General features: G+C 40.6%; 3 protein-coding genes across 3 annotated transcripts; 2 read left to right on the top strand and 1 right to left on the bottom strand.

Annotated features, from left to right (window-relative positions):
• Positions 1 to 2414: 2414 nt before the first annotated feature.
• Positions 2415 to 6392, top strand: otub1b (OTU deubiquitinase, ubiquitin aldehyde binding 1b). Its single transcript, XM_034615315.1, has 7 exons — positions 2415 to 2558; positions 4151 to 4212; positions 4340 to 4438; positions 4605 to 4723; positions 5110 to 5194; positions 5416 to 5610; positions 5783 to 6392. Exons 1-7 carry the CDS (start codon positions 2432 to 2434, stop codon positions 5978 to 5980), a joined length of 885 nt encoding a protein of 294 aa, XP_034471206.1. The 5' UTR covers positions 2415 to 2431; the 3' UTR covers positions 5981 to 6392.
• A 673-nt stretch (positions 6393 to 7065) lies between these two features.
• cskmt (citrate synthase lysine methyltransferase) lies at positions 7066 to 9516 on the top strand. Its single transcript, XM_034615316.1, has 2 exons — positions 7066 to 7303; positions 8324 to 9516. The coding sequence occupies exons 1-2, from the start codon at positions 7228 to 7230 to the stop codon at positions 9004 to 9006; spliced, it is 759 nt and encodes a 252-aa protein (XP_034471207.1). The 5' UTR covers positions 7066 to 7227; the 3' UTR covers positions 9007 to 9516.
• On the bottom strand, positions 9441 to 11546 carry LOC117779273 (ependymin-like). Its single transcript, XM_034615317.1, has 6 exons — positions 11394 to 11546; positions 11179 to 11213; positions 10847 to 10981; positions 10579 to 10771; positions 10326 to 10413; positions 9441 to 9962 (listed from the first exon to the last, which is right to left on the bottom strand). The coding sequence occupies exons 1-6, from the start codon at positions 11458 to 11460 to the stop codon at positions 9839 to 9841; spliced, it is 642 nt and encodes a 213-aa protein (XP_034471208.1). The 5' UTR covers positions 11461 to 11546; the 3' UTR covers positions 9441 to 9838.
• Positions 11547 to 11902: the final 356 nt, after the last annotated feature.

The raw sequence follows: 11902 nt of genomic DNA, 5'->3' as shown, positions 1-11902 counted from the left end.
CAGTAAATAAGTATATTAACACATTCAATATACAGTATGTATCCTCTGTTTGCTACATGTCCCCCAATCACACACATAAAGTAGATACATAATTGTAACCGGGAAAAATGCTGAAATACTATATTTCATACATATTATACATGTACATACCGACAAAATAAATTAAATATATGTTACCTATATGTGCACCCTCATGGATGCACACACATGCAAAGGTGATGACAGCTGGAAAACCTGTGAAATATTTGTATAATACATTTTAATCGATTTTTTTTTACATTTCTGTATTGCTTGAAATGCTAATCTGGACTCACTAAAGAATATTTTGTGTACATCTTGTACAGCATAAAGTTCTTTCTGTCTACCGGAGGTTGACAGGACGATATCTCTCCAAGAGGAATTTTACATGAACTGTTTTTGATATTGTACAACCAAACATGTGTTGATTATCCGTGGACTACTTTTTTACATGTATATATCTATGTGCGTGTTTGTATTCTGACTATTGTTGGGTTCTGTTACAGCCCTGAAACGGGAAGCAATGTGCCAAAGGGAAGATATAAAAACATTTACTTTTGCTCTTTTTTTGTTGTTGCAAATATGAAGTATTATTTTAATGTGTGTTTAATATGTTGTGTTATGCTGTCGTCTCTAAATACAACTTTTTCTATGACAAATATCAGAAAAAAATATATATCTAAGTTACAAATGTTGGGTTCAAAATATGCTCGACCAGTTTGTGGCAAACATAGTGTGCCATATCATCCAGTAACACCCAACAGGTAATTGTATTAAGTTTAACATAAGCTGTATTTGTTGTAGACAGTGCCCCCTGGTGTGTACTGCTGGAAGGTGCAGGGACCTGGATAAGCCTATAAACTAAATCTGCATTCCACTGTGATTTAGGGAAAAAAAACTGCCTTGCTTTTCATTCATTTTAAGGGTTTTCTGTGGTTGTCAGCTTTTATTGATGGGTTGAAATAAATGTGCTTGCTTTTTCTAAAAGGACACTGAAACTTAAATGCCAAAATAGGCTTCGGAATACATCCTGTTTTCTTGATCATCTAAATATGTTGTTATTTAAATTGAGAGTTGTCTGCTCTTGTTTTGGTTTGCTGAGGTCCGTTGAGATTGTAGTGGAATTTAATTAGAGGGTTAATTTAAAAGATCAGATGTCATTTAAACCGACAAGTGGCCGCCCCTTACTACCACCTGTTCCTCTCTATAGGTACGTAGTCGATGTTGCCTTGTCCGGTAAACTGCTTCCCTTCAGTTAATTTGTGGTATTGTTTTACAAAACACACATTGATTCAAGAATAAGCAGTATGTAAGCATCAATTACAAAATAAAAGACATTAAAGAAATGGATGCAGGGCCTCAAAATGACCCATCATGAGTTAATGGGTAATTATGCAGGAGACTCACAGTGACCTTTATGATTTTTGATTTTATTGTACATAATGTTTTAAAACAGTTGTTTTCATTCTTACGTTTCTCTTTTGCATAAAGGCTTTAAACATTGATACACCTCTCCCTGTATGTTAGACACTGTCTTTTCCCCAATAATGGTTTAAGTATAATTCTCTTTCTGGTTTGATCTGCTATAGAGCATGAATAAGAAAATATAAACATAGTTAAAACAGTAGAAAATATTATAAACACTAGAAAAAATATATGTGTAATATGAATGATAGATATGACTCGTGCACAGTATGACTGTTATAGCCTACAGAATGTTAAAGTTTTACAGTCACAGGTGAGGACATTTGTGCGGTGCAATGATGTGTATTGTGTGTTAACATGGTGAATATATTTTAATACTTGTCTAATATCTTTCCAATAAAATATATAATATCATAATTCCAAGGGACATATGAGGAGGGTCCCTGGAATATTTTCAACCTATATGTAGGGGTTCTTTTTGCCTGGTTGGGAATTTAGCTGTGGCCCCTAGTCCAGGGGCCTCCTGTTTAATTGAGGGGCCATTTGGATGTTTCAGTAAGTAACAGTTTAACTATTATCTTTATCACCAACTTAAATAAATGAACACATCAAATTCATCAGGTTGGATAAATACGTTATACAACACTGGTATTAATTCAAGTCCGAATCCTTTGTAATCTTTAAACCAATTTACTACGAACTGAAATTTCATTTTATAGAAGTTTTAAATTAAATCTCTTTATGTTTTTACTGTTTGTTAAACCCTGACATTTAACGGATGATGAAAATAGTCCTTCAACATCGACATATTCGCTTTTAAACGACCTTTACCTGAATACTTTAAAAAAATCTAAAAATCTAAAAAATAAATCTTGTTTATAGTTTACTTAATATACCACTGTTTTTTTAAGAATCACGTTAATAAATAAATAAATAAATAAAATTGTAATCTTTGTTTTGGTAGCCACCGCCCGGAAGTGCGTGACGGATGACGTCACGCAGGAGGAGGAAGCAGAAGTCGACAGCTAAGATGGCGGAGGAGCAGCAGGAATCATCACAGGGAGAGATGGTGGGTGAGGGAAACCGTAATAGCGGAAAATATACCGAGAAAACAGGTTGGTAATCCGTGGTGCCGGTGCGGCCCGTGTCTACACTACTGTCTGCTCCGTGTTGGGGCCTGTGTGTGGGGTGACAGCGGGTGGTGGTGGCGGTGGCGGTCAACGTGCAGCGGTGGTGATGGGGAGATACACAGGGCCAGGGCTAGTTGGCTAACGCTAGCTACCGTCGCTACACAAAGGAAGAAAAGCCGCTTGTTTCGCTACTGGGGCGGCAGTTGTTGGTGACAGTGCCTGAGCCTTTCACCCCAGGCCATGTTCAAAGTGCAGGAATAGTGTCAAAGGTGGGACGGCACCAGATTAGCGGCCAAAACGACGCTACTCGCCGTGACTGCAATTTGTTTTGTTTTCGCACAGGTCGCAGCTAGCCAAGTTTAGCTGAGCGACGTTAGCCGGTGTTGTGGATTAACTTGTTTCCTCGTTAACCGCTGTCTCTGGACCAAATGCGTCTTTTTGGTGAAATGCGGACATTTAGCTGCCTTCGTGAACACTGTTGTTGTCTTTATTTCTTTAAATAAAAATAAATAAAAAAATCATATCAGGCATACCCCTCTGATTCTATTTTTATCTGCCTGAGTACAGTGGCTTCACCGCCTCTTAACAGATACACAGGAAGGGATCAGTACACGCGGTTTGTTGTAATTATTTGAATAAAGTAAGTGAGAACTAACTGATTTGCTAGGGGGGGGGGGCAGTTTCTGTACAGGTTGTTCCTCCACCTGCTTTATATAACACAAGCAATGCATGCAGATATACACGTGCATGTTAAGTACACATGGCCGCTTTTGATGCTTTCCTTCAGAAACCAGCGATGAAGAAAACTTGTGGACATTGACAAGTCACAGTGTGTTTGTTCGGGACTAAAGAGTCAATAAGATCAGACTTAATGCACTTTATTGTAAACATTTTATTCTCAGTTTGTGTCAATGCTCAATACCTGCATTTTTACCTCTTAAGGGCTTTTGTGCTATTCTACAGTTTAGACAGATATGATGTAAAGTTATATGATTGTCTTGCAATATGTTGATTACCGCAGAATTGTGTTATTATTATCGCCATGTATTGCATATTGTATCACAAGTTTCACTGCAATTCCCATAGGTTTTTACATAGCAATGTTTCTACTCATTCACATTACTCTAACATTGCAACTGTGTGTTTACGTTTTTTTTACAGGTGTAAGTTTTGACCTGTCTAGTTTTTCATTCTGATATGTCTAATAGACACAGGCCTCATTAAGCTGTTTTCAGACATGACCTGCGGGTCGCTTGTTAGAAGCGTCATCAACCCCCCCACTTGCTCTCTGTGAATCCAGTGGGGATCCCCTGCTGTGTTCTCACATCAAATTCTCCTGGATTTCTATGGACCTAATACCAGGAGGTCCGGCGGAGAAAGTCAGCAGAAACTGTGAAGCGTCTCACTCTGACATTTGCGTTCACACAAGCACCTCCCCCGGAGAAAATACGGGGGAACTGCAGAGTTCAGTACATGTCTGAAAACAGCTTTACAAACTTTGCAGTCAAATCTGCCTATCAATGTCCATTTGAGTATTTAACTCTGAAGCCTGATTTTTCGCCTTCTTTATCTTACAGGAGTGAACTGCCTCGCATATGACGAGGCCATAATTGCTCAGCAGGACAGAATTCAGCAGGAGGTGAGAAATTCCTTTTGATAAACAAGAGCAAGTTTTGAAAGGTGTTATCAATGATTCTGTCCTGGTCAGCATAAGTTAAGTGTTGTCATTGCATTTATCAATATACATTGTCTGTGTTGGTTTCTAGATCGCCAACAGTAACCCTTTAGTGTCGGACAGACAGGACCTGTCAGTGCTGCAGAGGGAGTATGCTGATGATGACACAATTTATCAGCTCAAGATCAAGGTCAGTCAAACCACAGCACCTGCTCTCACGTTACTGCACCCACATCATGATACATCTACTTCCCAGACCAGGGCCCCATTTTCTCCAAAACTATCACACATTTGCATACTTGAATGCAGTAGATTTGGGCTTACAATATGGTGTAATTCTGTTTGTTTTGTTGCAGGACCTACACAAAAAATACTCGTACATCCGTAAGACGCGACCTGATGGCAACTGTTTCTACAGAGCCTTTGGTTTCGCACATCTCGAGTCCCTGCTAGATGACAGCAAAGAACTTCAGAAGTGAGTATGAGAACTGGAAAACCCCTACAATTTTTTTTTGGGAAATTTTTTTTTAGGAAACTAACACAATTATGTTGGTCTGGTAGTGAAGTGGTACCTTTTAATATTTTGTGTTTTTTGAAATGCAATTTTTTTCTGTATCATCATAGCAACACGTTTTATTTGGCCAAATTAAGAATTAGCTCTTTCCTTGGAACGTTTCACCAATAACCCAACAGAAAGGATGCCACACAGTGTTCTGTTTACATATTACTGATATGAAGGGAGTCAGTAGTTATCACTGGCACTGATTAACAGGATCACTCAATCCTCAACACCGGCACCCTGTGGGTAGCTCTCACGTTTTAGGATAAGAATATTATCTTATAGTTTTTTTGTCTCTTTAGGTTCAAAGCAGTTGCATCAAAAAGTAAACTGGACCTGGTCAATGAAGGCTTCACTGAGTTCACCATTGAAGACTTCCACAATACTGTGAGTTTACTCCACCAAAAAAAGCATACTTCTAATTGTCCTGCACATACAGCAATTTATTATTTTGTATATTTAAGTGAACAGAATTTTAAAACCTATTTTATGAGAAGTTTAAATTCAGCAAGAGCAGATAGACACCCTAGTTTTGGACCAGTTGTTTGGTAAAATGGTATTAGTACATAGCACTCTGATTAAATATATTTAATATCTTTCCTCCCAAGTTCATGGATCTGATCGAACTGTGTGAGAAACAGCCAAGCCTGCAGGAGCTGCTGAGCTCCTTCAACGACCAGAATGTGTCAGACTACGTGGTCGTGTACCTGCGGCTGCTCACCTCGGGCTACCTGCAGCGAGAGTATGGCTTCTTCCAGCATTTCATAGAGGGAGGACGCTCTGTGAAGGAGTTCTGTCAGCAGGTGAGATTTCTTTTCAATTTTCACTTCCATTATCTCTTGGAAAGTGGACCCGGCTGAACCTATTGACATATGTTAACCATTCTATGACCATAATGTTCAATGTCTGTGTCAATTACCACTTATTTTCCAGTGAAATCTAACTCCCATGCTTCCTTTTTTTGTCTTTTCCAAGGAGGTAGAGCCAATGTCTAAAGAAAGTGACCACATTCACATCATCGCCTTAGCCCAGGCCCTGAACGTATCCATCCTGGTGGAGTACATGGATAGAGGAGAAGGTGGAACAGTCAATCATCATGTCTTCCCCGAAGGCGGCGACCCACGCATCTTCCTCCTCTACAGACCCGGCCATTATGACATCTTGTACAAATAACACTCCTGGCCACAGCCCACCTCCTCCTCCTCCTCCTGCTGTACGCTGCAGCAGCGGGTCGAAAACACAAATTATTAAAAAAAAAACGACGGCCACGTTGATGAATCATACATCTGTGTATGAGATTACACTTACACTCATGTATTTGAAAAAAATAAAAATAAAAATCACATTACATGCCTCCCTTATCCCCTTCGCCCCAAGCTCCCGAGTTTTCTCCCTCAGTCATCACAAAATGGTTAATGAAAAGAAAAAAAAAAGAATCTTTGGAAACAAATAGAAGTGACTCCAGGCATTTAGAGTTGTACAGGTTTTTTTGTGGTTGTAAATGTTATCTACTTGCTTTATGTTGGATTCTTTTCCTTTGTTACACTGCGTTTCATTGAGTTTTATTAAAGGGATTTACATCTTATTTTGTTGTGTCGTTGAATTTGGGGCTGCAGCGTGATCTGATCCTGGTTGATTCATTGAGACTAATGCAATTCCTCTGAAACATAACACATCTTCATATAATTGATTGTCTGCTATACCTATTGATGTACCCCTCCTCTCGCCCAAGCTCAGCTGTGATTGGCTCCCCCCACAGCCCTCAAGGGGTTAAGCGGCACTGATAATGGATGGATATCCAAAGGTGTTCAGTTCACTCTGAGTTAGTGGGGAAAAACAGAAAATATTTACCTCTGGGAGGCTGAAACCAGCGACTTGTAGGTGTTTTCTTGTCTAATGGCAAGTGACTATGAAATCTGCCCTGATTGGTTGCTTTATCATTTTTCTGATCACTCCCAACTGCAATTAACATTCTTTACAGTGTAGCTGTTGTATATTAAGCCCCTGGATGTCTTAAAGCTTTAAATGTTATTAACACTGAACACCAATAATGTATTGTTTGATTTTGACTGTTTACAGCTTCATAGCTCTAATAACCTTATTACCAGACCTGACACCTGCCTGTAAAGCTTTACTTGGTCCCTTTACTACAGGAACTCTCACTCTGATGCGTTAGTTATGTGCCATTGACTGAAACAAGTTCAGAGGAGCAGCTGTGTTGTTGTTTACATCTGCTCTCACACATGCGCGGTCGCGTCACCGCCGCTCAGCGTGGCCTTATCGAAGATCGTCGGTTTACAACAGCAGGAGACGCTGTCTCTTTAACAATTTAGTGGACTACAACAGTCGACTTTTGTAGCGGGGGCAGAGTGAGAGCTCTTCCGGTGGACAGATTCAAAGACGCAAGTGGAGAAGGACAAATGTTCAAATCTTTGACGCTGTTGAGCAGAGTGAGAGCTGCTGCCGCCTGTGTGCGGCACCACTCTTCTCTCACAGGTACGTTTCCACCTGGAGACACTGCAACACAAGTTAGCCTGACTCACTTGTTAGAAACGAAGCTAGGCTAGCAGCGACACTGGGTTGGCTGTATCACAGCAGCTAACGAAGCTAGGCTAGCAGCGACACTGGGTTAGCAGTCATAGCTAGCTAGCACCTATTGTGGTTTAGCTGTGACATGATGCAGTCGCATAGAAAGCTTAAAGTAGTTTTGAATGAAATACACATTAATTTTCTCTGTATGTGAATTGTGTTTCTGTGCAAGTTTAGCAACACACACGCTCTCCACTTTCTTATTTGGATATTTTTAAAAGGGAAGTTTTTAAATGATGTTTCTGAATAATTACACTAACTTAAAATCAGAATTTAGTTATTGCATAATTCAGTAATTTGCGTAATGAACCCAAGAACAGGTATCAATGTCTGACAATACTCTATATTCAGCATTATTATTATTACTACTACTAATATTAACTGGGGTTGCTCATTACAACTATTAAAGTCACCACTATGTTATTAGTACTGGTTTTAATATCACGTTCATCACCAAATCTATTAAAAACAAAACTTATGTAGGTTAACCATGGCTCATAACACCACTTTGTGTTTCTGTCTTGCTCAGTTAGTGTCTACGTCATGACATTTATTTATTTATTTATTTATATATATATATATATATATATATATATATATATATTTGACAAGGTCAACTCCTTCTCATCAAAGGTGGGCAGACTCATGCCACCAGAGACCGCGAGTTGCAATCTGAAAAGCTGCGCTCTTCTTCAAAAACTATGCTGAAACTAAACCTCCACATCGTCTACCATCTAGAGACGTCCCTCGTCCTCTCCTGCCCCTCGGTTGTCTCTCTCAGACACATGCACCGTTTGAACCGTTTTAAAATGAGGAGTCCATCAACATAAGCTCCCCAGGATGTCAGAACCTTGCAGACATCATATTTGTCTGTGTTTGACCGCTTGTGTCCACTGAATATAATGAATTCACTCTTTCTATGTGTAGCTGAACTGATGGAAAACATGGATAAGAAAGCAACCTGGGACCGTTTCTACGCTGAGAACAACAGTCGGACACCCACCTTCAAAAACTTTGAGTGGTTCTTTGGCTTTGAGGCTGTGCGGGACTTCATTATGCCCCTCTTGCAGCACAAGAGTGATCCGGATGCTCTGCTCCGTGTCCTGGATGTGGGCTGTGGCACCTCAGCACTTGGGCCTTGTATTTACAGACACTCTCCTGTGCCGGTGCAGGTCACCTGTGCTGACATATCGCCCGTAGCTGTACGACTCATGAAGGAGCACGTTGAAGCGAAAGCAATTCAACCTCATAGTGTTTCTTCTCAGCTTGAGTTTGTGGAGCTGGACTGCACACATCTTCTCAAGCACCTTGGTTCTGGCAGCGTGGACCTGATCATCGACAAGGGCACCATAGACGCCTTGTTGAGGTCTAAGGAGGGGAAGGGGAAGGCCGGCCTGGTGCTGAGGCAGTGTTTGAAGGTGCTGCGGGGCTCGGGGTCTCTGCTCCAGTTCTCTGATGAGGACCCTGATGCCAGGCTGCTGTGGCTGGAGATGGAGGCCCAGGAGCCGGGGACGATGGCAGCAGATGTTGGCATGCAGGAGGTTGGAGAATTAAGGGGAATGTATTATTACTGCTACCAAGTGACTCCTCGCTGTATTACACAGCAGTAACCTTCTACCTCTGGATGTTCACAAACCCAAATGAATAAATTATTCAAAATCATTGTTAAAAGAGAATATATGTTTTATTCCTGACTCACTTATGCCAACTAATTCACTTTAAAGAAAATCTATATATGTCTCAACCATGGTCTCAACTCAGCAATACTTTTAGTGGTCCCTGTTTTTACCTGGTATCTGCTGCCATCTAGTGGCCAGCAGACCAACCCATTCAGGATGCCAGTAAGGGATCTCGGTGTTGAAATAACGAAAGTAGTCAAAAAGACACACAAACAACTTTGATGTCACGTAGGTTGAGAAAACAGATTTAACTGCCTTCTTTTCTGAAGTTCTGTCCCGCAAAAATAGTATCATACTATATTGAGATTGTTCAATTGTTGTTATAAATCAGTATCATTAACTACATATTCAACATTCAACATTGGTTAAAACATTTTTCTTTATTGCTCACACCAAGTATTCATGTCATTACTGTAACTTATTCATGGTAAGGAAATAAAATGAAACAAATCTCCAATAGGTTTTATTTTCTAATTGTATATTTTATTCGTTAAAGTGAAATGATATTGTACATATCGTTTCTCTCTTCATGTGTATTTGAAGTAAATGACGTCTGACACAAGTACACTTAATCTGTTGTTTATACAAATAAGAGAATATTAAACCCACAACAAACCTACTATTTAAAGCTGATTGAAAAATGGCCTCAATTTAACCCACCTGCTACTTTACCAAGGACTGCCACTAAATACGTAATAATGCAGTGCAAAAGAGTCGCGTACGGTCACAGTGCACAATACATTTTAAAATATAGCCTTGTGTTTTAAAACAAGCTAAAGAAGGTCGCTGGGTCCTGTCCCTCCTCTTCCTCCAGCTGCGCGTCCTTGCAGAAAGGTGGAGGGATGAGCTGCTGAGGGTCCAGTAGTCCGACAACGTTGTTAAAAAAGCTGTGGGTGAAACACAAAGATGGTGAAAACAGGCTAAAACTTTTCGAGAAGTCCCAAAAGCTCCTGCAATACTGAAGAGTTTGGTTAGTTGAGTGTGGCAGAAACTGAATGTAGTATTTATAAATAGGAATAAAAAGTTTGTCTTTGTCGGTGAATGCCAACGTCAATAACTGTGTGAAGATTGTTTTGTAGTTATACTCCAGCATATATAAAAAACACACAAATAGTTTCTTATATTGTTGTGTGTGTGTGTACGAGTTTCTCACAGCAGACCTTTTAACAATAGTTACATACATTTAAAAAAAGCCCTATTACCTTTCTGGTGGAAAATAGTATTTCTGAATAGTTCATTGATGCACTGACCTGGTCACCATCCATCCATTTGTGCTGGTGTGAAGCAGAGTGCTGACAGGAATACATCCAAACTCGGTGACAGTGCTCATGTACCCTGCTGCAGATAGAGAGGCGGATCACGAGGAAGCCGAGGAAGCGCAACCAGACAAGCGGGTTCATGAGAAAATGACATTTAAAAACAAGGGAACAATCACTGACAGTCAAGTGCCTCAATACACCGCATGACATCTAGTCTCATTCCCTCTTACTTCCTCTACTATACCTTTCCCCTCCTTCATCTGCTGCTCTCCCGCCCAGGTGTTGACCAGGATTCCCTGTCCCGGGCCAGAGGAGCCGCCCAGCACAACCTGTGCCAGCAGGGACGCGTTCTTTGGGACCGCCAGTGGGTGGAAGTCCACATTCAGCGGCCTCTTGTAGCACGTGTGGTTCTTGGAGTTAATCTTATACATGACACGCTACAGGACAGGATGCTATTACACACTGAGCTGAGCTGTAAATCACATTTCCTAAAGCAGATGCGTTGCCATTACCTGTCTGTAGAGCAGAAGTACGTCAAGCTGGAAGGTCTCATTGCTGTAAACCCCCGACTCTGTGAGGCGGATGCGCTGTCTCTGGGCATCGTAGCTGTACTTGGCGAAGGCCAGCAGCTTCTCATTCTGGGTAGCCTTTGAAATGAAGACATTTTTTGTAACTTTAAATGATTCATCGTATTATTCATTTAACTTTACACCTGTGACTACTTTAAAAAAAAAAAAATGAATCCAGTAAGTTATTAAGGGTGAATGAAAACGTTCAAATGTATTTATCAGCCGGAGACTTGGCATTTACACAGATAGCATAATTACAAGATGTTCAGACTTACCACATACAGGTCTCCGGTCAGCTGTGGAGGGGATGCTGACAAAATCAAAGAAGCGGTTTTAACCTACATGGAGCCTTTATATCACATAGCAATTTTCACATTCCACAGTATATTTTTCACAAATGCTGAAATGAAAACAGGTGTGTGAAGCGCTGTGACGGGACAGCATCCATTAAAGCAAATTTGACTTTAGCTGTGTTGTGAAGGCTACTTACTGCATCGTTGTGGTCTCTGAGCGAGGCAGCCCGCTGACAGGCACACAAACAGGACGAGGACTCTCATGCTGCCTGTTGACAGATACGCAGGGAGGGACGTTTTACTGCTGCTTCACAGAGTTCACTTCCTTATAAGCGAGTGGGTGAGGCTGCCTCCAGCTTACAGACCTGCCCTGTCACCAGAAAAGGGGAATTCAAAGGTGTCCAAAGCATGGAATCTGTCCTGAAATATTATTTCATCACTTTTAGTCAATTTCCCTATTCTAGGTACATACATTGTTAAAAATCGTAGTACCGGCTTTTTGAATTTATTTTGTCTGTAGAGGAGGGTGTTAAAATGTGACATAGTGGTGCTTTAACAAAATTTCTAAATAAAACAACAGAATTCAAATTGAAATCCTGTGGAGAGTTGACAAAAAAAGCATTTCTCCCGTAAACAAGATTTTGATGGTAGTTTCCTGGTGCCTGTATGATTTCCTCAGGAAAACCGTGTCTTTGTTTCAACAGGA

Source organism: Hippoglossus hippoglossus, chromosome 18, assembly GCF_009819705.1.
Source record: "Hippoglossus hippoglossus isolate fHipHip1 chromosome 18, fHipHip1.pri, whole genome shotgun sequence".
In the NCBI taxonomy this organism is placed as follows: domain Eukaryota; kingdom Metazoa; phylum Chordata; class Actinopteri; order Pleuronectiformes; family Pleuronectidae; genus Hippoglossus; species Hippoglossus hippoglossus.
The sequence above is the reverse complement of the archived record's forward strand: the minus strand, read 5'-3'. Positions and strand labels throughout refer to the sequence as shown.